Source organism: Pseudonaja textilis, chromosome 1, assembly GCF_049901715.1.
Source record: "Pseudonaja textilis isolate UNSWEBS1 chromosome 1, rPseTex1.2, whole genome shotgun sequence".
In the NCBI taxonomy this organism is placed as follows: domain Eukaryota; kingdom Metazoa; phylum Chordata; class Lepidosauria; order Squamata; family Elapidae; genus Pseudonaja; species Pseudonaja textilis.
In genome coordinates this window covers 148,932,182-148,959,930 of record NC_141990.1, presented here as the reverse complement: position 1 = coordinate 148,959,930, position 27,749 = coordinate 148,932,182, and the positions used below count along the sequence as shown (strand labels likewise).

General features: G+C 34.4%; 2 protein-coding genes across 5 annotated transcripts in view; one reads left to right on the top strand and one right to left on the bottom strand.

Annotated features, from left to right (window-relative positions):
* The window catches only part of MACROD2 (mono-ADP ribosylhydrolase 2), a 1,143,457-nt gene that overhangs the window by 1,035,848 nt on the left and 79,860 nt on the right, over window positions 1–27,749 (bottom strand). The window lies entirely within an intron of this gene.
* Window positions 12,687–25,847, top strand: FLRT3 (fibronectin leucine rich transmembrane protein 3). The gene is made up of 3 exons (XM_026712813.2): window positions 12,687–12,949; window positions 19,616–20,363; window positions 21,553–25,847. The coding sequence occupies exon 3, from the start codon at window positions 21,605–21,607 to the stop codon at window positions 23,549–23,551; it is 1,947 nt and encodes a 648-aa protein (XP_026568598.1). The 5' UTR covers window positions 12,687–12,949; window positions 19,616–20,363; window positions 21,553–21,604; the 3' UTR covers window positions 23,552–25,847.

Here is a 27,749-nt window from a genome sequence, read left to right as displayed (position 1 = left end):
TTTTAAAAATGTTTTTATTGGCTTTCTTGAATTTTATTTCCAACACACAAGAGAACTCCTGTTATTAGGTGATTTGAAATTTCTATGTGCTTGAGAAACACCAGTTTAGAACTCATACTCCTTCACCTGTTGCTTTCTGAAAAGTTGGACTTAGATGGAAAGGCACATGAAGATCTCCCATTATTTTTAGACTCCTAATCGGTTGCGTTGTGGTGATCTTGATATGAGTAGACATTGACTTCAACTTACAACCAAAACGGAGCCTGGAATTTCAGTTGTACGTCACTGCGATCATGAGTTGAGATACCACATGACCAGACTTGATTGTATAAACCATTTTTACCATAGTAGTCACTGTGATTGTAAAGCAAATCATGTGGTCATTAGACAAACCACACAGTTGTTAAGCAAATTCATTCTTCCAAATGGGTGCGGTTCTTGCTGGAGCCAACAAAAACATTAGCAAATTGTGATTGTATGACCAAATGACACTGCAATTGGTTGTAAATGTGAGCTGGTTGACAAGGCCTGAAATGCAACTATAGGATCACAGGTGGAAGAGGGGAGCAGCAGTTATAACTTCAAGGATGGGTAGCTATTTTTTAACTTCAATTTTTACCAGTTGTTAAACAACAAATAATAAGTCAAGTACCTGTATTTACAGCCTTCTGACATGATAGGCAAAGCAAACTTAATTGATTTTTGTTTATAGTATGGAATGAGTACATATGGATGGAATTAATTCCCCCAGGAATTATTTCTTTTGTCATCACCATTAATTCATTATTGTTCATGGCTGATCCACTCCTTTATTCCAGTTTCCTTGCACGTGCAGCATATTTAGTTACACAATACAGAAGCACACTTCCTCAATGGACTAAGTGTTCAGGACAGCATGACACTGCCATTACTCTGGCTGATTTATAGGTTTTATTTTGCTGACATGCCATAGTTTAAACTTAGAAAGAGTTCATACTTCTAGAAGATGAGCTGCATTTAATTTCTCCTTCAAGCTTTTAATCACATGTCTCAAATTCTTCAAAGGTATTACATATTTAACTTGATTGTAAACTTCAAACCCCAGATGTAATTTATGATCCATATATTTGTAATTCACAAAGCAACCAAAACTCAGTTTTCAAAGTTTCTTGGGGAATATAGGTAAGTAAAATATTACTGTTTAGTATTATATCGACTAAGAACAGGATCAGTACCAGATAAACTAGGACAATTATTTTTACTAAATTAAGGGAGTAGAGAAGACAGGAGATCTTGAACAACGTCAATGCCCCATCATCTGAATTTTCCAATTTCAATAAAGTCCTCTTCTTGAAGCACTTAAAATAGTTGCTAAAAGAGCCATCACTACAGTAACGTAATTTGGGTATTTCTTCAGAAGCATGTGAGAACAGATGAGTTTCTTTCTATTGATGGATCAAGCCAATCTGTTTAAATCTGGAATCTTTTAAATGACAGTGAAGTGGTAAAGCTATATAAAAGCAGCAGAATGATTTGCAGTCAGATTTCCATGTTCTATCATGGGTTCCTGCTTACAGCCTTTAAATGCCTGAAATGGGAAAGAATAGAATAGAATAGAATAGAATAGAATAGAATAGAATAGAATAGAATAGAATAGAATAGAATAGACAGAGTTGGAAAGGACCTTGGAGGTCTTCCCATCCAACCCCCTGCTTAGGCAGGAAACCCTACACCACTTCAGACAAACTGTTATCCAACATAGAATTGAGAGTAATTTACAAAGTCTTTCTTTAAAAAACAAAAACAAAAAACCCTTTTGTTCTCAAAGACCTCTTGTAAAAGGTTAGAGACAGTATAACAGAAAATGCATATGCCCAATGCAATAACTTATTTAGAAAAGATAACAGTGTTCTAAGTTGAGTCTGAGTGTGAAAACATCTGGCAGGATATTTTTAGGGTTATTTTTTAATGTAACAGAAATCTGAAAAAACTGTTCTGGAATTCCTAGGTAGGAAGGAAGAATTAAAAGGAAAATGCCCATTTGAGAGGTCAAATGTGAAAAAACAAACAAAAAACAAAAGCAAGAAGAAACTGACAGATCTGTAAATTAGAAACCCTTAACCAGCATCAGCATACCAAAAGCAGTAACTGAATAATGACAGATTGTCCAATAAATGACAGGTAAGTTTAAGATAGTAATATTGTCAGTAGGTATATACAGGAAAACACAGTTTACAAATGTAACATAGCAAAAAGGAAACTTCTTAATCAAGAAGGACGATGATGCATATTATATTTTTTCTAAATTTTCAAAAAGCGGGGCAGGCTTGAACGGAGTAAATCAGAAAGGACAGTAAAAACAAATACATTGGTTTGGAAAAACGTGGATGACACACAAAATGGGGAGAAAATATACACAATGACAAATGGAAATATTTGCATTACAATGATTATATATATATTTAACAGTAAAACTAAAATGGGTGTAGTTGAATTTGAAACCTTTCATTTCAAAAAACATAGCCTCAAAATATTTTGTATTAGAAGAAGTAAAGCGGAAATTTGTATTTGAGATTGTGGGAGTTCCTAAAAGATACTAAAAGCATACTCCAATTCCAATCAAAAACTAATCAAGATCAGCAAAAGATATATGGATATATATGGATATACAAATACAAGAAGTTTAGTGGGAAGGGGGGCAAGGGGGGAGGGTAGAAAGAGCAAGTAGGGATATTTTAAAATTGTACAGGTGAAGCCAGAAAGACTGAAGCTCAGAATGAGCAAAGGATGTTAAAAGGAGCTTTTTAAAATATGTCAAAATAAAAGAAAAAGAATCGATACATCAGTTAATCCATGAAATGGCAATATGCTAACAGCAGAGTAACTACTCAATTTCTACTTTAGCTCAGTTTACTCTCTAAGAGGTTCTGGGTTTCACCACGTATTTCTGAAGAGCAGAATGAAGGGGTAGATTTGAAATTTGGGATTAACAGAAACATGAGCAACCATTTATTATGAATGAGTTTATGTCTCCAGAGACAGATGAATTGCATCCTAGAGTGCTAAAATAACTGTGTGAGCCCTTATACATTATCTTTAGGAACTCTATAGAGATGTAAAGAAGCGCCAGATGACTAGAAATGAGTCAATATAACAAATCTTCAAACATTAAAAGCTACAAGTGTGGTTTCTGTATTGGAGAAAATTCTAAGAATTGTTCTAATTCTAAAATTACACATTTGTTTGTCTGCTTGACCTGGGACAGAACAGTTCTTACAAAACTAACCTTACTTATTATTTGTAATTGATAACTTCAGAAGTAGATTATTAGAAGAGATACGTCTTCATTAAAATATCTGATTAACTACCCCATTATAAACTATCTAATTATGAACTAGATGGCATAACAGTCAAGAAAACAAGAACAAGCATCATTGAAAAAATCAACCTGGACTTCTCATCTGAGGCTCAGATTGCAATACTTTGCACACATTATCCAGAGATCTAACTCTTTGGAAAAATCTATAATGCTTGGAAAGGTAGAAGGAAGGAAGAGGACCAATAGCCACAAGTTGAATGGACTCAATTACAATGGGATGCGTACACTGTTGAAAGACCTGAAGGACCAGGCTGGGGATAGTAATTGTCCTTATTGTAAGTTAATTAAAATGGTCTTTTTATTATTATTTTTTCCAGATGTCTCCAAATGGGCCATAAATCTGCCAACAGACTTATCCTCAGTTTTCTCTGCATCCCCACAATCTCTCCTATCAGGGAATGAAAACATAAAAATATATGTATAGATAATGAAAAAAAGAGAGAATTTAATCTTGGGAAAATTAAGTGGCATGGAGAAATGGGAGCATTCTTAAAGCACCCTAGAAGATGTTATAACGAAGACCAAAACCCCCAGAAGATAGGGCACAGGACAGCAGTTTTAAGTGAAAGGAAAACATATTTCTGTTAAACGTCAAGAAAAATTTTGTAACTGCAAAAGCACTTTGATAGGAGGACCAATTATCAAGAGAGGCAATGAGCTTCTCTTCACTGAATAAAGAACTGGACTGTCATTTGTCATGGATGCTTTAATTTTGATTCCTGTCCAGAGGAATTAAATGGCCCCTCCCAACTCTATTATTCCATGTGCGTCGCTATTCTGCCTGATCACAAGAAGCATTTCTAAACAAATAGTGCAGCTTATTATTATTTCTAAAAAAAAAATTCTACAAAGAAAAAGCAATAGGAAGGTCTGAACTATACCAGCAGGAAATAGTGCTTTTACAGCTGCTTTCTGGGGTGTCAAGCAAATCCAAAGTAAAAATAAACACAGCCTTCAAAGCAGCAGGAATCTCTGACACGTACTGTCACTGTCTGTTACTCAGAGTTACAACTTTAGCTTTGTTAGATAATCCTTTTCCTTTTAATCTTTCCAAACAAAAAGATCTTTGGAGTATAACTGGCAAAACAACTCCATGGGCGTAAAAGGCTCTCTCTTTTTAAATATTTCAAAACCACATACATGCAGAAGCAGTAAAAATGGGACCCGTCAACTCAGGGTTATTCTGATTCCAAATAAAATATCAACATGTCTTTTTCACAATTTGTTTAATATCAGGATAACAGAAGGACAAAAAGAAACTAAGTTTACAAAGGCTACATTTAAAAATAATTCTTTCAGCAACTGTAGTCAGGCTTTTGACTACCATCAACTTGTAACGTATTTTCGTTCAGTTCAAATAGTTTTAAGTTCAAATACTTCTGTATGGTCAACTTTTACTCAAAGTATTTGTAGTATCAAAAGCTGTCACAATAGTTTGAATTGGTCTTTTTATAATATTTATAGTGGGGAGATGTTAAGGAGATACCACAGAAATAAGGAAAAAATAAGGAAAAAAATTAATAAACTGAAAGCAAGATGGCTCTGAATTACACAATGATGATTAGAAACATGAATGACCACATGACCACAGCAAGGCAGTGTTTTCAGACCAACTCTCTTCATACTCTACATAAATGACCTCTGTGATCATATTAAGAGCAACTGCGTTCTCTTTGCTGACGATGTAAAGCTATTCAACATCACAGACAATATTGCCACCCTTCAAAAAGACCTTGACTATGTATCAGAATGGTCAAACAAATGGCAACTTCAAATCTCAACAAATAAATGCTCTGTCTTACATATTGGCAAAAGAAATCAGAAAATAAAATACAAGCTAAATAGTCAAGACCTGTTGATGATCCAAACTCTGTCAAGGATCTTGGAGTACTCATCTCTAATGATCTAAGTGCTAGAGCCCACTGTAACTGCATAGCCAAAAAGGCATTAACCTAATGTTACGTAGCTTTTTCTATGGTAATATTACACTACTAACTAGAGCATACAAAACATTTGCTAGACCAATACTCGAATACAGCTGATCAGTCTGGAACCCACATTACGTATCTGATATTAGCACAGTTGATAAAGTCCACAAATATTTCACAAGAAGAGTTCTCCACACCTCTACTTGTTGCAGAATACCTTATGCCACCAAACTTGAAATTCTAGACCTAGAAAACCTGGAACTATGCCACCTTCGGTCTGATCTAAGTATAATATATAAAATCATACATTGCAATGTCCTACCTGTCAATGAATACTTCAGCTTCAACCATAACAATTCAAGAGCAAACAATAGATACAAACTCAAGGTTAATTGCATCAAACTTGATTGCAGGAAATACTACTTCAGCAACACAGTGGTCAATGTCTGGAATACTTTACCTGACTCTGTGGTTTCTTCCCCAAACCCCAAAAACTTTCACCTTAGACTTTCTACTATTAACTTCACCCCCTTCCTAAGAGGCCTTTAGGGGGCGTGCATATGCGCACCAATCGTGCCCACCGTCCCTGTCTTATTGTTTCTTTTATTTTTCTTATATGTATCCATGTATGCATAACTATGTTTTTACTTATATCTATTATCTTGTAAGCAATTGACAAACCAAATAAAATAAATAAATAAATAAAACTGGTATGCTCAGAAGGAAAGAACTTGATTGAAGCAAGGACAAATTTATACTTGAAGTTATATTTAAGTTTAAATATAAATAATATTAATTATATACAGTCAATGCATTTTTCATGCATTTAATATTTTTCTTCTACCATGCTTAGAGAACAATATGAGGAATGCTGTTTTAGGTTCAGAAATACATGATACTTTGAAAAAAGTTACATCCCCTTGATTTCTAAGTATTAATGCCTTAATGTTACATGAATAGATAGCATCTGGCCAGAAACCCTTCTCCTGCTCACAGCTTTCTTTTCCATAGAAAAGATTTTATTCCTCAACATCATAGGTAATGGAAAATAGGAGTCTTAATTGCTGTGAAACAGTTAGTGAGCCACTACAGATTTACAATCTAAGGACTTCTTTTTACTGTTTACTCATTAAATTGACTGATTAACTCTTTGGCTGACATGTTCAGATATAGAGTATTCTACATTATACAATAATGATTTATTATACAGATATTGTTGGGGGCACAGTTTTCTGTCACAACAGTTCCTGTGGTCATTTGAGTTGACAGTTAAGCTTGTAAATGTAAATTGAAAAACAATTTGTAAAGGAGATCTCCTGGAATATGAGACCTCCTTTACAAGTGTTCTTTGCAGAACACTCTCCCACATAGCTAGGGAGTTAGGAACGTAGAGAGAAATCCCATACTGTGGGTTTTTTTTTTTAAATTCTGTTGAGATTTTGGACTAGTGGCTTTTGCATATCTTGGAATCCTAAATTTCATATAATAAATGTGACAGTGAGAGAGAAATCTCAGGATCAAAGGAAGAGGCTTGAACGGAAAGCAATGTTCAGGAAGAATCCATGCTAAACAGACCTAAAGATATGAAATTAGTCTGTTTTTATTTTTGTATTATTATTATTATTATTATTATTATTATTCATTACACAGTCAGCCAGATGTTCAGACTGGGTTTGGCATTTTTGTCTATCTATCGAGTCCTTACCAAGGACCTGGGATAGGCAAATCTGTTACAGATATCGCCACAGGATGGAAGCTGTTCCTATTATTACTATTATTATTACTATTATTATTGATATTATTACTATTATTATTAGTATATTTGACACAAAAAACAACAGTGTACACAGCAAATGAGATTTCATATCACAAATCACTAGTCGAACACTTCTCAAGCGTTTAGGACTGTGTGATGTATCAGCGGATTATGCGAGCAGATCCCAGTAAGGTGGCCTTCTGCAGCTGACCAATGGTGATTTTGTCAGCGCCAATTGCTTTTAAGTGCTTGCCTAGGTCTTTAGGCACAGCACTCAGTGTGCCAAGTACCACTGGAACCACCTGCACTGGTTTCTATGCCAGAGTCTCTGCAGTTCGATTCTCAAGTCTTGATATCTGGCGATTTTTGCAAGTTGTTTCTCGTTGATTCTGCTGTCACCAGGTATGTCAATGTCGACGATCCAATTTTTTTCTTCTCCACAATTGTGATATCCAGGGTGTTGTGTTCCAAAACTTTGTCAGTCTGTATTCAAAAGTCCCACAGTAGTTTTGCATGCTCATTTTCGACCACTTTTTCAGGCTTTTGATCCTACCAGTTCTTTGCTACAGGTAGATGGTAGTTGCGACACAAGTTCCAATGGACCATCTGAGCGACTGTGTTGTGACGTTGTTTGTAGTCAGTCTGAGCGATTGTCTTGCAACAGCTCAATATGTGATCGATGGTTTCGTCTGCTTCTTTGTAGAGTCTGCATTTGGGGTCATCAGTAGATTTTTCTATTCTGGCTTTGATTGCATTCATTCTGATGGCTTGTTTCTGGTCTACAAGTATCAGGCCTTCTATTTCTTTCTTCGGTGTTCCGTTGGTCAGCCATAACCAGGTCTTTTCCTTATCTACTTTTCCCTGGACCTTTTCAAGGAACTGTCCATGCAGTGCTTTGTTACGCCAGCTGTCAGCCCGAGTTTGACCTCCATGAAAGCTGGTTCAAAACTGTCTTTCACATAATCTGCCGAAGCATGCTTTCCTTCTTCGACTGTCTGCTTCTCTTGCAAAAGTGAATGGGGTTACAGATATTGCTGCAGGATGGAAGCTGTTGCTATTGTTATTGTTGTTGTTGTTGTTATTGTTATTATTCTGAGAGTGTTGCGGTGGTTTAGAAGTGGAGTTCTCATCTCACAATCAGGAGGCTCTGAGTTTGATCCTAAGTAGATGCAGATATTTTTCTCTCTGGGAACACTGAGAATATGCTAAATAAAACTCCGCAGTGGCTTCAGGAAGGGCATCCGGCCAATAAACACTCAGCTTCATTCAGTTGCCCAGACTCCACCATGCAAGGGACTATGGGTCATTAAAGGAGGAGGATTGTTATTTTATTCTGAAAACAGTAAAACAAAAATACCACAGAACTGATCAAGCTGGATGGGCTATTATGTGCTGCTTTTCTAAAACTTAGAAAACATTTACAGTCCAATATGTATTCCACTTCAAATATGGTCACACACTGGATTTTACCCTAAAATTTTATAAAGTGGAGGTGCATGCCCAGAATCCTGTAATAGTTACCATGCTTCTACATCTGAATATGTTGCCTGATATCTTCTCTCCTTCATCCATTTAGTATAGTATATCTTATACCATTGCTTGTGGCATTTTCATGATGGGCGTGAGGGAAGAAAGATCAATTTTCTTAAAACCTAACAATCAAAAGTGAACTGATTGTTGATGGCTATATGTAATGCATATATGTATGCATACATGGAAGTGATTTTTAGGAATGTAAAAAGACACATGAGTATAAATACAGGAATGTCTAAACCAGGACTGTCAAACTCCCAGTCCATGAGTTGGATGCATCACACACTGGCCATGGCCAGTTTAATGAAGAGGGAAAAAGTCCCAATACGTCACATGACACTGCCATGATGACATGAGCTTGACACCTCTGGTCTAGACAGACGCAATCATGGGAATAAATTTATACCTCTACAGGTGGTCCTCAACTTACCATCACAATTGAGACTGGAATCTCCACAGCTGAGCAAAACAGCCATTAAGCAAGATGCCCACATGAACAGTTTGTTCAACAACTTCAATCCTGGCTCTCAGAGTTGAGGTTATTAAGCGGACAGAGTGAAAGAGGCACACAGATCTTAAGGATCCAAGTTTCATTTCTGCAGCCCACTGAAAGAGTTCAGTTGTCATCTGTATGTGAAAAGGAACTCTTCACTGGGCTGCAGAAATGAAATTTGGATCCTGGAGCCCCAAACTTCATTTCTGCATTTCTGCCAATGTTCAGCTCTTCTCTGTGTGCAGAAAAGAAACTTCTGCAATGGGCTGCAGAAACGAAGCTCAGATCTTCGGTATACAAGCTTTATTTTATTGCTGCCCACATGGCCGGGGCGGGGGGGCATGTTTTAGGACAACCAGAGGTGCTTTAAACAACCTCATAAGTCAAGGACTACCTGTATTCACATCTGGACATACAGACAGATAGATGTATGTTGACTGAAGTGTATGGTACATAAGGAAGAATGGAATAAGTAAAGTCTCATTCAAATCAAGCTCAAACTCCTGGTGATTACACTGATTTTCCCCCCAAAAAACATGGAAAGCGTTGCTATTGTGTTCTTCCAATGCTTTTGTTTTGTTTTGATAATTTCCCAGTTTAGTTTATAGCCCTGGAATTTCCCAGTGGTTTTGCATCCAAATACAACTCTGGTTAGAACTTAATATGCTTTTCCTAAATCATCAATCTAAAGTGAGTGGAATAAGGAGCCATGCCCAAAATATGAGTACCAGTACTAATATGCAGCTCCTAAAAATTTAGCTGAAGGGAATTCTGATTTTTTTAAAAATAAGGAATATTTTGATTCAACTTATTCTTAAACTACCATTTCTAATATAGAATTAGTTATCTCTCAAATACTGTTGGACTCTAAACATAATTGAACAAGTGGCTTTTTTCAAGAATTTGAAATTATATTTCTTTACTTTAGTCTTTCCCACATAGGAATTTCATAAGGTTTAGTCAGTCTGTCATCCTCACATGCTGACACCTGGATTTGCACCGCATACCCTGTCCCTTTTGTTAACTACTGCAGTCAGGAGAAGTAAAATACAAATTACATAAATAATTACTTCCCTGATACATAATGTCTCAATGCTTCTTCATTTCACTTAATAGAGCCTCGGCCTTCTCAGTTCTCAGCTCTGAGATTCAACTGCCAGTTGTGATGTATGTTCTACCTTTAAATATAGACAATCAACAGATATTAAAGAATCTAAATAATAAAAGTAGAAATAGAGATAAATCTCAATACTATTTTTTTAAAAAAAATTAAAAACCGTTTTAGTATTCTACAGCAGCTCTAACCTGGTAAAATATAATTATTTCTCTAGGACCCATTGGAATTGTTCAAGCACTTGGCTAAGCTTCACTGACTAAGATAGCTGAATGTGCATTCTGCATATCTTTTTATGAACTTTTCACTGATACATGTAGAGAAATTATATAACATGCACGATAACCTGTTGAATGATTTAAATGGACTAATGAGGATTCTATAACAGATGAAAAAGCATTGGCAGAATAGAAATTCCCCAAAGCAAACTATTGAACAATATTCTGCAGTGAACATAAGCAAAAATCTGCTTTCTTCATTGATGAAAATACATGTAACACTCTAAAGAAGACAAGGTTAAATGTTTTTCCTTTTTCCTTTATCTTCCAAATATGTTAGGTCTGCAATTATTTTCATAGCTATGGATTCTTTAAATGTTCAGATCTCTTGTGAAATTAATAACCATTCCTCTTTCTTCTGATGCCTACAAGAACTGCCCGCCCTGAACATCAGATTAATGCAGGCTGCTTATAAAGGTTTGGACACAGAGAATGCAGCCAAATACTTGAAGGCTGCCTGCAAGTAACCAGATTTAGGATCAATACATTGGAAAGACATGCAGATGCTGGGAAAAGAATTACAATCTAGTTAATTAATTACAGTGAAAGATAACTAGATTGCAGTAGAAAACATAAGATGTATTCAAACAGTCTTATCATAGAGATAAGGCATGATTGTCTACAATGCTTTATCTGTTCTAACAAGAAATTCCAACTACACAGCCTGAAATCAGCACTCTAAACTGAGCATGAACAAAACATGGATAGCTGAAAATGTTTCCAATTTCTGTGCATTTCACCAAGTCATGAAAGCTCTTCCACAATATTTTAGTTTTCAAGGTTGTTCGCTTGACAATTTTTATTTTTTTCCAAAAATGCTTCTGATGCAGTTTCAACCTCCATGTTTGACATAAATAAAACACAGAACTCCACTTAATATTCTGTAAAGAGATTCTATCCAACAAAATGAAATTCAATGTAGAGAAAAGTAAAGTCCTCACTTAGGCAAGAAAAACCAAAAGTACACATATAGACTGGGTGAAATCAGGTTCAATAGCAATAGCTGTAAGAGGGATCTTGGAGTCTCAGTGGACAACCAGCTAAATATGAGCCAGCAGTGTGCAGCAGCAGCCAAAAAAGCTAATGCAATCCTAAATTGTATTAACAGAGGGATACAATCAAGATCAAAGGAAGTACTAATATCACTCTATAAAGCGTTAGTAAGACCACACCTAGAGTACTGCATCCAGTTTTGGTCACCACATTATAAAAAATATGTTGAGATTCTAGAAAAAGTACAGAGAAGAGCAACCAGGATGATTAGAGGACTGGAGGCTAAAACATACAACGAACGGTTGCAGGAACTGGGCTTGGCTAGTCTAGTGAAGAGAAGGACCAGGGGAGAAATGATAGCGGTCTTCCAATATTTGAGGGGCTGCCACAGGGAGGAAGGGGTCAAGCTATTTTCTAAAGCGCCTGTAGGCCAGACAAGGAATAATGGATGGAAACTGAACAAGGAGAGATTTAACCTGGAAATAAGGAGAAACTTTCTGACAGGTGAGAACAATCAACCAATGGAACAGCTTGCCCTCGGAAGTTGTGGGAGCGCCATCACTTGAGACTTTCAAGAAGAGAGATTGGACTGCCATTTGTCAGAAATGGTGTAGGGTTTCCTGCTTGGGTGGGGGGTTGGACTAGATGACCTACAAAGTCCCTTCCAACTCTGATAATCTGTTATCTGCATTTGTTCCTTCATGATATTAAAACTGCCTAAAGTACCAAATATCTTCTCAAATGAATTCTAAACACTAGCCCTTTTCTCTCATTAAAAAAGAGTTTATGACCTAAGAAACTGTTAAGAAAAATCACTGATAAATTATCCAGCAATTTAATTATATAATCTTCAAACAAGATCTTAAGCCGATGATAGGGTTAGTGGAATGATCGATATATGTAACCAATTAATAAATGTGCATTTCAAATTGTGCCCAGTCTAAATAAAATACCCACAACTATGTCAAAACAAATTCCTCAACTGCATATCTATGTAGCATGTTGCCAAATGTACTCATTTGAAGATGACTTAAATCTTTGAGGCATAGCTAACTCTGGTGAACAGTTAATTCAGTTCATTTACTTGTTTTGGCACACAAATCTGGATTTGCCTTCTCTGACGCCCTCTGGTGTCTGTAGCCCACTCTGGATTGTCTGCTTATTCAGATGCCTTCTGAAGCAGAGCCAAAGCCATACCCACTGATGACATCACTTCTTTACTCAACCACTGTTAGGTGAAAGCTTTAACTTCAGACTTTGGAGGTGGGCTGCACGCACGTAACTGGAATGCAATCCCCCCTCGCTCTTTCTTAGTGAGGGAGAAGGAAACTGACACAGTGAAAGCGCCTACAACAGCTTGCTGATGCTGCTTTTTGTCTGTGGTTTCTGAAACGGAGAGGCTTTTATACCCATGCTGGAATTACTAGGGTCCTGCGTTTATAAATGGAATTTCTAGATTTGTTGCTACTTTCTTTTTTTCCTACTGCAGCCTGCTGGTAAGTATTTTCACTGCTTTTTTAAAATAATCTGTATTCAAGTTTGATTCAGAGATTATTACGTTTAACTTCATTGTATGAGAAACGAAAAATAAGGAGCGTGAAGAGACGGTTTCAAATAAACAATGAAATGCAAAAAGAGCATTTATAACAATGAGGGTTTTTTTTAAAAAAAAATAAAAGCTGATGATTTAAAAGCTGTGTGTTCAAACTAACGCTTTGTGGTTTAAAACAAACGTACCGAAATAATCAAATGGCAGACTTTGCTGTTGTGTTCAACAAAATGCTAAAGAGCATAGAGATCACACAAACATTCAATGTGTATATATTCTGCTTTGTCCAATGCTGAATATAAAGCATGTGTGTTCCCTTAATACTTATTTTTACAGCTAAACAAGGAGATCAAGTCCTTTAAAAATGAGTGCTTCGTTCAAGAGCCAAAATCTTAGTCTTGGAAGAAGTTTTATTATTCTTGGAAAAGGATAGACAAACAGCTACACCTAGATTTTAAAGCTTGCATTACTACTGAAATCCCATATTTGTTTGATGCAATCTAACACCTAAGGCAGACTAACATACACATGCACCCAAATATTCACCACATGCATGCATGCACATGCACACACATAAACATGCACATACAACAACCTTTCTTCAGTGTGATTCCAAAGATGCCTAAAGTATGTACCTGTATTACAAGCCAGTAAATCTAGCTATATAAATTAAGCCAATAATTCTAAAGATACTTTAAAATGAAATAGAGATTGCCACATGTTTTTTTAAACAAAACCAGTAGTCTAGGGATTTTGTATAAAAAGCTTTTGCCATGGTTTATTTTCTGGAAACCCAGTGTCTTCCACATTGTAAGAACAGTATGACTATTAATCTAAAATTATAAATACTGGATTTATATTTAAGTTAAAATGTTAGAATATGTATGCAAAAAACCAATGGGATTTTAAAAGGCCTACCATTCCAACAGAATCATTTAAAGCTGTTTTTTTTAAAGGAGAACTAAATGTTGTTAGTTGTTTTACAGAAAAATGTCTAATTGTAATAGATTTCTCCTTCATTGACTGAATAATATAGAATTGATAATATATTACCTTCAATCCTGATTAAACTATAATCCAGTGTTCATTCATTTATTTAGAAGTAAACCACACAGAGCCGTAATCTCGGCAGACAGCCACAGTCCTGTGTTCTGCTCATTATTCCCTATGAAAAAGGTATAAATGGCTTTCTAAACTAGTGTAAATTCACACTGAATTGTTTCATGTACATGCAAATCACTAAGGATCTGTCTAGCTACATACATACCCATACAGAGCTTAAATCTGCTCAAGAGTTGTGTGTTGTGAGGGTAAAAAATAAGTGCACTGAAAACACTTCTCCACTAAAAAACAGTCGCATGTTTTGTAAGTCCCTGAACCTAAAAATCAGTACGTAATTTAAGATTTTAGGTAAAAGGTTTATTCCAACTACTACTTTGGAAGGATCACTCAAGTTGATTTAAGTGCAGTTAATGAGATTCAGTTGGTAAGCATTGAACTTACAACCAGCATTATCTATGACTAACTACTTAACTTATCAGGGTGAAAAGCCTGTTTCACTGATTGTTTTAAATATTAATATAATTCATCTAGAAGTTAAATGCCTTGCATTAACTATTATTAAATTCAAAAATTACTAGATAATTAAAGACTACCACAGTGAAGTTTTAAAAGGTGGTAGAAAGAAAATGATTTTCTTACTTTTTTTTTGAAACAATTATTCTTCTCTAACATAATTTAGGAAACTTAAGTTGTAATTTGGAATCTAACACAGACTTGATTATTCAAACCAATCTCTATAATCCTAGCCCCATAAGACACCCTAGTTCCAAAGGAATATCAATTTCAAGTTATTTATATAAGACTAGTTCTTATATTTCAAAAGCTTTTATGAAATCTTTAATGTTTTAAGAAAAGTTTTAGTATGTGCCATGGAAGCAAGATTGCTAGTATTTTTCTCGATATAGTTAATGTTGGACTGAATAGATAAACATATCTATTTTAGCTTCTAAACATTTTAGCTTCCAACATTCCAGATATCAAAGTTGAGAACAGTGGATTCATATTCATACTGTATTATACTGGAAAAGAATTTCCTCAGTTTGTTTAAATCTAGGGAACTATTCATCACATAAGATTTCTTTCCCTTCACAGCTTTTCTTCTAGTTCTGTCTCATTATCTTTTCCATTAAGGAACACTAGCCATCTCCCTATATCAAACCTTATTTTTATTATTGAGAATGATCTTCAAACTGCATTTTTAGAGTGCAATATCCCTATAAAATTAGCGTAACAACAGAATAGCCATCATGAGAAATAAATGCTTTTTGCCCTATGTACTTGTTCCTCTGGAATCTTCCACACTCTGCCTTTATGATTAAAGCAGTGAAACGAGACAGTTGCATTACAAAGGAGAGAGGTTTGCAGTTGCTGTGTAGTTTGCAGTGTGTGCTACCCCCCAGCGGGCAGAATTTCTGTGTTCAAGTTACAGCAACAGTCTTAGCATATAGGAATACAGATTACTGTCCTTTAACTTAAACAACTAATCTATTAGATAATCGGTTTTGTCTTTCTCCTAAAATTTAAATGAACTAGAAAAAGAACCTTTCTCTAGTTCATTTAAATTTTAGGGGAAAAACAAAACCTATAATTTCTGTACACTAAATAATGGGATTTGTTGAACAATAGCAGTGCTTTTTGTGCATCGGAAGTTGAACTCCAACTTAATTTATCTGCATCAGATTTTGATTATTTCTCAGATCTTAATCACATGGGCCTCCCATGATTTCAAACAATTTTATTTCTACAAAAGTGTTCTTGCAATCATTACCTAAGACTATTAGAAGACTATACCTAAAATTAACCTTCAGCAATAAAATATGTACTAGAAATCTGGTAGTGTTACATTAAAAGTTAGTATTTGGGAAATAAACTAACCAAAAATATATAATGAGGTAGGAATATATGCTATCAAAAGTATGAAGAACTAAAAAAAAATTATTTAAGTTTTGGCATTTCTTTAAGTCAGGCCCAAAGATCAAGGGTTGAAGTTTCATTTCAGGTATATACTAACCAATATATACAAAATTAAATATTTTTAAGAATTTTCAACCAGTCATAGCAATTGATCTTTAACATTTGGATAAATTAAATTCAGCAACTTTTGAAAGATAATCAAAGTTGGGAATTGAAATTCTAAATAGAGTAACTTGGAGTTGGTCCCATTGAACAAGACACAGAGAATTTTAGTATAAAATAATAAAATAAGTTTATTGATCTGCCAATAAAGCCTGCTAAATAGATTGATGCTATATTTGGAAGGGAAAGGATTTGGGATAATACTGTAATTTCTCCCAAAATAGGAAACGTAATTTTGTGTTTGTTTTTTGATTTGTCAGTTTGTCTTTTTGGTTTTTGCTTATTTGTTGCTTTTACACATAAACAATATTTCAATATTTTTCATGCTTTCAACAAATAAAAAGCTTAATTTTGTGATTACAATTTATATTTTGTTTAAAAGCTTCATTTTTATAAATAAAATTACATTTTTGTATCAGACAATTTTTAATACAAGAAATTACATTTCTATCATTTTTAGGATGACATGCTGAGATAGAAGATACCTCTACTCACATTATTTTATTATTTATAGAAGTCTAAAATTCTGGGAAAGCCATTGGCATCAGAATTTATTATTAAAACAATTGAATGAAAACTGTGAGCAAATCCTTATATCTGAGGGAGAAACAATAGCTCTATGTGCTACTTATTTGCATAAGCCAAAGAACACATCATTGAAATCAGAGAAAGATATTGAGGATTACTTCTCAAGAAAGCTTTACAATCTTTTGCCCCAAGCAGGATATTATAACCTCTTTGTCCAATATTTAAACAAATGAACTAGCTGTCTGAAATACTGTTTGTATAAATCTCACAGGCAGTATAATTAGAAAACATGTTATTATTATCAACTGCATAATAATTTAAGAAGGCAATTTGATGCATTTTAATGCTGCTAAGTCATGTTTAAAATATCCTGATAAGACTGTTTTATAGCAAAAAAAGTTTACTAGTGATTCTAGAATGATTAATCAAAATCCATATAGGAATTAATATACCTGAAGATAAAATAGGAGATATTTTCCTTAATCTACAAGCATTAAACCATAAATCAGATATATAAAACAATTAGCTTTGTACAGTTTGGTGAATGAATTCTACTTATTATCATGTTGACAGCCAAACGATATGTTTTTCCAAAACACTGCTGTGGATTGCAGCTAGAATGAATTAAGTCTACCATATCAGAATATCAATAATGAGCACACATATTCAGCCATATATTATCTAGAATATACATGGATATTCTATTTCCTAAAATACTGCCACATAGTTTTAGATAGAACTATATGACAATAAGAACAATTCACTTGAACACAGAAGAAAACCATCTTTTTGTGCAATGCAGTAAAATAATGAGTACTTTTTAGACATAAATAGGGTTGTTGTGGACTAGTGAATCCAGGGTTTCGTTTTCCTCCTGTTTTATTCAAAATTAATGTTCCCTTTCAAATTTGTAGGCCTCAGTTTGATACTACAAAAAACATGGCCACAGTGTCTCTTAACAGTGGGGGACATTTCTCTTTTCATCTTGCAAACTCAGCTATAAATGACCTGATGTCAAAGAATATGTAAGGACACCACCAGAAAAAAAAAGGCAGCACTCAACAAGGCAGCAAACTTCTATTCTGTTGGACAGATCACTTGGCTTTATTATGCAAACACACCATTCTCAACATTAACTTGAAACATAAAGGCTCTCTTGGAATTCCAGGATAATAGATTAAGGGAAAAGTAAAGAAAACTGTACCTCTTTCTAATTAAGAGAAATGAGAGAATCCACATTTTTGAAACAATCTTCTTTCCTCCAGGGAGAGTTACTTTGTTTTATCTTCTTATTTTAAGATAATTTTGAGGAAAAGATTTATAAATACAAGAACTATATTGTATTGCCTTCATTTTAATCCAATACTATGGTTAATATAATGGTAGTACATCAGAGATTGAATATTAAGCAGTACACTAGAAGAAAAATTATAAGCATATGAAAATAGATATACGCTTTTTCAGTTCATAAAAGCCAAACTTTGCTTTCTTTGACTCAAGCAGAAATATATTTTTATACTTTCCTCGTTTTCCTTAAAACCTCATTAAATCTGTCCTTCTTGTTAATTATATTAAAGCTTTACATTTCTTATAAATATACTTATTTCTGTTTTTTATATATTCACCCAATTACTCTCTGCAAAACTTATTTGGAACTATTTTTCACAAACAAATACAATGAAACGTTAAAAGAAATATGTCCATTAACAAACAAAAGTGGATTACAGAGTTAAAAACTGATTATAAATGGAATGAATTATAAACATCAAATCTGTTTTTCCCAAAAGCTACCTACGTAGCTTAACAATTGAGACAACTTGCTAGTGAAGTGAGTAATGTTTTCTGCTTTCTTTCTAGTCTCTGAGATTTATTTTTCATTTTGTTTGACAATAACTAAACTAAATATTTTACTGGTTTTTCCAAAATATTTTGTATTGATATTTTATTTAATGTACTGAATTACAATGAATCTGCATATCTTAAGAACTTGTTTTCATCGTTAAAGTAATCAAATTAGGTTAGTACATGCATAATTAAAATTTTTAAAGAAGTTTTCAAGTCATAAGCTAAGCAAATTTGATTCATTTTGCAGAAATATTTTAAAAAGCTATAAAAGCTTGACTAGTCTTTAAACCATATAGATATTTATATTGTGTATAAATGACTAACAGTAAAAATATTACTCAGCATAATCACCTAGTATTTTGGGATTAGAAATTAGAATGCAATTGGAGAACTCAGTATGCATTATGATTTTTTAAATGTCCCGTTAAATTTACTTGAGTTTATTTCATAGTGTGTTTCAGATTGTAGTCTTAATCATATAAGTAGACTTATGACCTACAAATGAAAAGGTAGACTACTCACATGTATACATAAATAATTCTTAAATAACTCTTCTCAGAATGGCGATCTTCTGTGCATCACAATCTAGCTTATTACAAATTAGATAGTAAGAAATGATAACAATCCAAAATATCACCAAGATATAAAAAAATGTAGTGTGTTTCTCAACCTAACTGTACCCTTTAGAAATATTCTATCTTACTGGGTGCTTCTTCCAGCAAAGGAAGAACTTTCCAAAGAATTCAGAAGGAATCCAACAAGATAAAATATTAAGTGCAGCACAATATTGCAATATTGCTATTGAATTTTTTTTAAATGCGTTTGAGTGATTTAAACTATAGGTGTTTGCCTTCTCCTTGAAAGCAGAAAATCATAAATAGAAGCATACAGGTCATTCAAGAACCTTGGCCTTAATCTGCATCTTTAGGGTCACATGTCATGTTTGTCAGATTCCTTGTGCTCTGTTAACTCAAGCTCATAGTCATGTTTTGGTTAGACTCTTCATGCAATAGCTGAAGTGATTTTTGTTTTAAATCAATCTTCAAGACTCTTAATTTCTATCTGATGGCAACTAATTTTTATTTTTATTACTTTTTTTTAGGCAAGGGTTGAGTGAAATATCTGAGAAAATTCCTCGTTACTTGCATTAGTGTGTTTTTATTTCTTCAAGAAGAAAAGCCTCTGAATTAAAATCAAATTTCTGCCAAAAGAAGTGGGCACCTGGAAATACAGACAGAATGAGGGAAATACTTTAAACTGGAAATCCTGACCAAGTTCTAAAGAAAACACAGAGCCCAGCAAGCATGGATTTATCAGAAAATACTTGCTGCTTGTTAAGATTTACAGCTGAATGATTCTGGACCAAAAACAGATCCTTGATTTAATGAAGAAGCCATCATAATTTAAGCCTTACCCCACAAATAATTCTAAAGGTATGGAACTGACCATCTCTAGCTATACAATGCAGAAAAGCTCCTGAGAATTACAAAGAATGCCATTTTTATTAAGGATATTAAACCAAAACAAAAAAAAATCTTCACATGCAGATTTAAAAGAAGGAAAATCCTCTCTCTCTTAGAACTGTTCTTCCAGCAGAGTAACAGGACTGTAAAACTTTTAGTAACTGGATCTTTTTATGTTCCATGTTCAAACTTCACAGAAAACACTTTACTGAATATAATGGAGCTCACCTGGAAATATACTCTTCCCCAAAAGAATAATTTAATGTATTGATGTAAAAGAAGTATGAGAACTAAACAATTTATTTCTCCAAAGTCAACCTTTTTCTGGAAAACTGGATGTCCATTGGATTAGTAAGCACAAACTATTCCTTCATATATTTAAATAAGGTAAGAAAATAATAATAAATTATTTTGCCAATTAGTACAAAGTCCACTGACATGCTAGAAAATGGTATCAAGAAAGAGATAAAAGATGGACCATGTGAAATTAAAGAATATTTCCTTCTATACAGAACCCAAATGCAAGCAGTACTAAAGAAGCTGGGTTTCAGTCCTTACTGTAAGATTTGTAAGTAATGCTGCTTGCTAAAATAGATAGCTTAGCAGGTAGCTTTGTAGTATGGGAATCTTTGGATTGGAACATTATTGCAATAATATTGGGCCTGAAAAAATATTTAAATGAATTTGTTCCAGTTCCTTCTTAATTTTATTTGACAATATAACAAATCAACTAAAATTAGTTTATAACAAATCAGTTAATAATTATAATCCACTATATATGGACATTATTTAATTGTATTAGCAAAAGCCATCAGTATGCTGATGATCAACAGAATGGGTGTTTAATACATGCTCATATCTCTATTATAAAAGCTGCATCGCTGTCACTAAAGTTGAACTATTCCTGGCTTGTATGCAGCATGTGACCAAGGTCAAAGTTGAAAGCAATATGGATTTGGTTTGCAGAAATATTTCAGCCAAATGGGACTGCTGCACACATTTCATGATAGTTCATGAAAGTTTATTCAGGTGTACATTGATTATTATGGGCTATCAAGACACTGTCGATCATAATGACCACATAGACCTTCTATGATCACCTGTTTGTACACTTCTGAAAATTACAAATTTAATTAATCAAGTGACAAATTTACTATCCTAAAACCCACATCTCAGATATGTGAAGCAAATACTCTATTCTGAAGAGTACAGATCTCTAAAATTTCTAGGGTGGGCAAGATGATTATTCTGACTTTTTACAGGATAAATTCTGAAACAAAATTCCAAAGCACAGCAGAATAAAATCTAGAGATAACATGAAACAGAATAAAATTTGTTGGAATTAATTATGCCCTTGCTTTGTTATTTCTTATAAGGAAACACATTCTTACATTACTATAATTCAAGAAGTCCTATGTATGCATGTGTGTGTATATACACATACATACATATCAAGGAAACAATAGCACCTTTTCCTGGAAAAATATGCATCCTATATTTTTTAGATAATTTCTATCTTATTTCAAAGTAGTGTTTACCCTCTGCATTCTACTATTAATCTGTTTTTCTTTCCTAGGTTATTGAAAATTAAGCACCAGTTTGTGTGCAAATCTCACTGCAACTTGACCATGATCAGTGTAACCTGGAGCTTCATCCTTATTTGGACAAAGATAGGGCTGTTGCTGAAAATGGCACCTCATTTTTCCAGTGCCAAACCATGCCCTTCTGCGTGCCGCTGTGATGCAGGATTCATTTACTGCAATGATCGTGACTTGACTTCTACTCCAACTGGGATTCCAGGGGATGCTACAACTCTTTACCTTCAGAACAATCAAATTAATAATGCCGGGATTCCTTCCGAGTTAAAAACCTTAATAAAAGTAGAGAGAATTTATTTATATCACAACAGCTTGGATGAATTCCCTATCAACCTTCCAAAATACGTCAAAGAATTGCATTTGCAAGAAAATAACATAAGGACAATTACTTATGATTCACTGTCACAAATTCCTTATCTAGAAGAATTGCATTTGGATGATAATTCAGTTTCTGCTGTTAGTATTGAAGATGGAGCCTTCCGGGATAATATTTATCTCAGACTACTTTTTCTTTCTCGAAATCACCTTAGCACCATTCCCTGGGGCTTGCCCAAAACAATAGAGGAGCTGCGTTTGGATGATAATCGTATTTCCACAATTTCAGAGCTGTCCCTTCAAGATCTTACAAATTTAAAACGCCTAGTTTTAGATGGAAATCTCTTAAGCAATCACGGATTAGGAGAGAAGGTCTTCACAAATCTAGTCAACTTAACTGAACTCTCACTAGTTCGTAATTCTCTTACAGCAGCTCCAGTAAATTTGCCAGGCACAAATCTGAGAAAGCTTTATCTACAAGAAAACCATATCAATCATGTACCACCTAATGCTTTTGCGTATCTACGACAATTATATCGATTGGATATGTCAAACAACAATCTCAGTAATTTACCTCAGGGTGTCTTTGATGACCTAGACAATATAACCCAGTTGTTTCTTCGCAACAACCCTTGGCGCTGTGGGTGCAAAATGAAATGGGTTCGTGACTGGCTACAGACCTTGCCTCTCAAAGTTAATGTACGTGGACTGATGTGTCAAGCACCAGAAAAAGTGCGGGGCATGGCTATCAAAGATCTCAACAAAGAGCTATTTGATTGCAAAGATGAAGATATTGTAAGCACGATCCAAATTACTGCTTCAATACCAAACACGTTATATCCTGTGCAGGGACACTGGCCCATTTCTGTGACCAAATCTCCTGAAATAAGGACTGTTAATCCACATAAAAATTACAGAACAGCTTCCCCACCACAGGAAATCATTACCATAGTTGTAAAATCTGTAAGCACGGAGACTATTCACATTTCTTGGAAAGTTGCACTACCCATGACTGCTCTGAGACTTAGTTGGCTCAAAATGGGTCACAGCCCAGCCTTTGGATCTATAACTGAAACCATTGTTACAGGGGACCGAAATGACTACCTGCTCACTGCACTTGAGCCAGATTCCCCATACCGTGTATGCATGGTTCCCATGGAAACCAGTAACATCTATCTATATGATGAAACTCCTGTCTGTATAGAGACCGAAACTGCTCCTCTTAGAATGTACAATCCTACAACAACCCTAAACCATGAACAAGAGAAAGAACCATACAAAAACTCTAACTTGCCCTTAGCCGCCATCATAGGAGGTGCAGTGGCTCTGGTAACTATAGCATTGCTTGCTTTAGTCTGCTGGTATGTCCACAGGAATGGTTCCTTGTTCTCAAGAAATTGTACCTATAGCAAAGGACGGCGAAGAAAAGATGACTATGCTGAGGCTGGAACTAAGAAGGACAATTCCATCCTAGAAATCAGGGAGACTTCTTTTCAGATGATCTCTCTGAACAATGAGCAAGTGTCTAAAGAGGAGTTTGTAATACATACCATATTTCCACCTAATGGGATGAATCTATATAAAAACAACCACAGTGAAAGCAGTAGTAACAGAAGCTACAGAGACAGTGGTATACCTGATTCAGATCACTCACATTCATGATAGTAAGAAAATGGAAGACTTGGGGTAGTTACTTTTTCTCACAAAGGAAGGCAACTTTACTGGTTGCTGGAGTACTACAGAACACTGGATTAAAAGACTGTATAAGCAATGTATTGTACATTTGCCATATAATTTATATTTAAGAACTTTTTATTAAAAGTTTCAAATTTCAGGTGACTGCTGCGATTAATGTAGCAAGGATGCCTGAAAACAATTCTATATTTTAGTATTTTTTAGTAATTTGTACTGTATTTTCCTTCCTACTATTGAAATTACAAACCATTTAACTTTTGTGTTCAACTGAGTAAGATGACTTGTTGACTGTGAAAGTGAATTTTCTTGCTGTGTTGAACAATCAGGACCGCTACATTTTGAGATCCTTGTAAGTATAAGCACAGGCCATGTTCACTTTGGTATCCGTTAAAAGTGTTTAAAAAATGGCTACAAAATTGATAAAAATACAATCCTGGGTATATTAAAGCAATGAGCATTTATTAAATTAAATAGCAAAGTAGTGGGCAATACCGGTTATATAGTTATAAACAATAAAGTAGCTGTTGAAAACTACAAGTAACTGAAAGCTCATCAGGCAGATGTATTCAAACACATTTCATTGATGCAAATAGAGATGTGCGTAAAAAAGGTTTTTTAAAAAAACATAGCAAAATCACTCTGTTACAGGAGGGTCGGGTGGGATGTTCTGCTAACCGTCAAAAGCCAGACAGTGTTAAATAGGATTGAAACTTAGAACACTTCAATTGTTCTGTTTCAGACAACTCTGGACAGGGAGAGTAGATCAAGGCTGGGGAACATCACCTCCTCATTGTTCCCTGTCCAGTATATCCCACTGGCCTGCCCACCTTCCTGGTTTTCCAATATCTCCCTTCTTTTCCTTTAGCTGCTACCGCCAATATCTCAATATCCCTTCTGTCAATTCCTTATGGACTTCATTTCCTCACTACCCCTTAAATGACTTCTTGGCCCAAACAATACCGATTCATTCTGTGCATGCTTCAGTTTGAATATGAAACCATCTCTTTCACGCACAGAATGTTTTGCACCTGTCTAGTCCCAATCTTGCCATTACTAAACAAAAATGTACTTGCATCTAATTGTTGAAATAATGATTATATGTGTGGAAACCAGAAAGCAAAATGTTTCCTAAATGTCTTAAAATTGAAAAGAAATTTTTAAAACCTATGTACCCTCTAGAACCTGTATAATAGAGACAATTCTTTTAATCTCACTAAAGCATATATTTAACTGAATATACAGTTAAATAGATACATATATTTAACTGAATATGCAGTTAAATAGATACAACACCGATGCATACATATTTCAACTGTCATCAAAAATATTGCCCATTATTGTCATAGTTATCTGGAAATTTCTTAATAGACATGAAAGTGAAGACATGTTCACCTGTTTAGCTATGATATATTTTAATACCCAAGATATTTTGTTGCTGTAATTGTTTTCCCCCAATGAAAACCAAAGTGTATTTTACACCCTTTGGCCAATCTTGTATGTGCCTTTATCAAAAAGTCAGATGTATTCCATTTTTAATTGGAAACAAAGTTTTCACAAATATAAAGTTAACTATAGAAAGATATTGGTCTTAAAGCTTAATAAACTATAGAATGAAGTACAGAAAAATAAGTGCTCTTCTCATCCTCTGTACAGTACACATGCATATATACGTGTGTATGTGTGTGTGTTTAAAAAAAGTGCTACATGATGGAATACCTTCAGATTTTCCATTCTGCACTGAACCATCTTAAGAAAATTATGGGAACAAATCTGAATGATTGCCTGGATCTACAGAAAAGCATAGTATTTAACAAGCATTCTTCTCCAAACATTTTATTACAAAACAGAAAGAAACAGGATATACAGAAAGAAACAAGTTGGGTGGGACAGGTTCTTCCTTCTGTTATTACGATTTCTGAACTTCTTTGGCTAGTCATTATCTTTAATACCATCTACTTCACTAGTAGGGCTATTATTGTAGAGCAAGGGAAAATTATTTTACAGACAGGGCTGCATTTACCTTGCGGGGGGGCAGAGGGGGAGATTGTCTTTTTTTTTTCCTTAAGAGGTAATAAGGCATTTTCCACAGTGATTTTTTTTTTCTCCTGCCAGAAACTGAACCTGCAATATTCAGTGATTTGCCACTAAATTTTGGTGTTGCAACCCAGGGGGGCTCTTGGGACCCATTGTGGCCCATTCTTGTCCTAGAAGAAAGTTTGGATACAAATGTATTAAAAATAAATTGTATTGATCTGAGCATTAACCTGAGTCTTTACGTTGCTTCCTATGCTATTGAATTCTTATATGAACCAAAGGTGAACCCGAAAATTTTGAACGTGAAAATTTGTGTATACTATTCTCAAGAGGAATCAACTCTCCCTGTATTGATAACAAAAATATCTGTTCACCCGCTCTTTATGAAACAATAAGTACATGGCGTGGTATTACAAATTTGGTGGGCCAATTATCAATGTTCTTATAGCTTCTATCCTTTTTTAAACCGTCTTAATACAAAAGTGTTAAAGGTTTCTAATAGACAGGCTGTAATCACTGTTACGCTTCATTATTTTTTCATTTGCCTTTCTGAATAGGCAGCTCTTGGTGGAATATTCTGCAAAAACTTCAGTCCTTTCTGGGAAAAGGATCTAGGAAGATATTGCTGAAAATTTCAACTTCCTGTACGTTGGCCAATAGAGTCACAGAGTTCTATACTGTCCCCCCTGCACTCCACATCTATATGTAACTTTCTGAGGGTGATTTGGTGTTTTGAGAAATTTAATGTCACTATGACACACTCACTTTTCCATCTTATTCCAATGAGAGTGCTGAGATCCTTAACTATTGCCTAAATATAATATGACAATGAATGTGGGTCAACAGCTAATAAATAAACCTGATCCAGAACTGGGATCCAATCTGTGTTCCTTCTTGAAAGCATGTATTTTACCAGGTTTTTGAAACCTGGTGATACACAGGAAAATTTTACCTCTGACTGGTAGGTATATCAGTTGCATCACACAGAATGCAAATCTGGATATGTCGATACTGTAAATGTTTTTATTATATCACAACTGGATTACTGCAATAAATACTCTGTAAGTCTGCCTTTGAAGACTTTTTAAAAACTATGGCTAATCCAAAATGCTGTAGCCCATTTATTACCAATAATAGCATATCCAAACTGTGTTTCTTAATAAAACAGTTGCATGGTTTTCTAGTCTCCCAAATTAATGCATCAATCAACTTTGGAGAACCTCTTGTACTTCCAATCAAACCTTGAAGCCTATTTGTTTGGGATTAGGGAAGGAACATTTTTGGACTGCTTATTTTCTTCAGAAGAAAGTCTGTCTCATTTCCTATTTAACAGCCTTCTGGAAATTTGTTAAAACCTTCACTTTTTGGAAGACCTTCAATTTTCAATTTTGTTGCTAGGTTTTATCAAACTTATTTTATATATTTTTCTGATGTTGTAGTGGTTCTCTACTGTTTTGTTAATTTATGTTGTTAATCATTTAAAGCTGGATTAAAAATGGGTCACAAATAACACAATGTTAAAACTGAATAGTACTTGACTAGTATTTACTTAACTTTAGGGATTGAAATGGTAACAAACATACTTCATAATGAGTAGGAAAGAAGACTTTTTTTAATGAAATGCCACATAGGACAAAACAATTTTGCTCTCTGATGAATATCAATCAATTTTATTTTAGTCATAGACCAGTATAAATAACCTAATAATTACTCTAAAGAAGAAACAAAAACAGAAAGCCATATTGATGAAATCTCAAAAGGTAAAGATAAAACTATTACTGGGGAATAGAGTATAGGAATTAAAATGCAAAAGAATCCCATAAAATTGCAATTAATTTTACAATGAATAATCCAAATGCTTTCAATAACTCAGATAACTATAAATGGACATTGGTAATTTTAGAATTTATAAAATGCTACAAGGAGGTAAACCTTTGTTAACTTATATTAAGTCTAATAAAGCTCTTAAGATTAAGACAATTATGGTGGAACTAATTATAATAAAATAGCAAAATACAACATAAAATGGTCTGTATGTTTAAAAGGAGAAGGTGGGAAAAAAAAGAGGGGGTGTCAGTGGAAGTTATAGAAGCCGAGTGAAGGCTTAGCATCACCTCACTTGAAGTAGTAG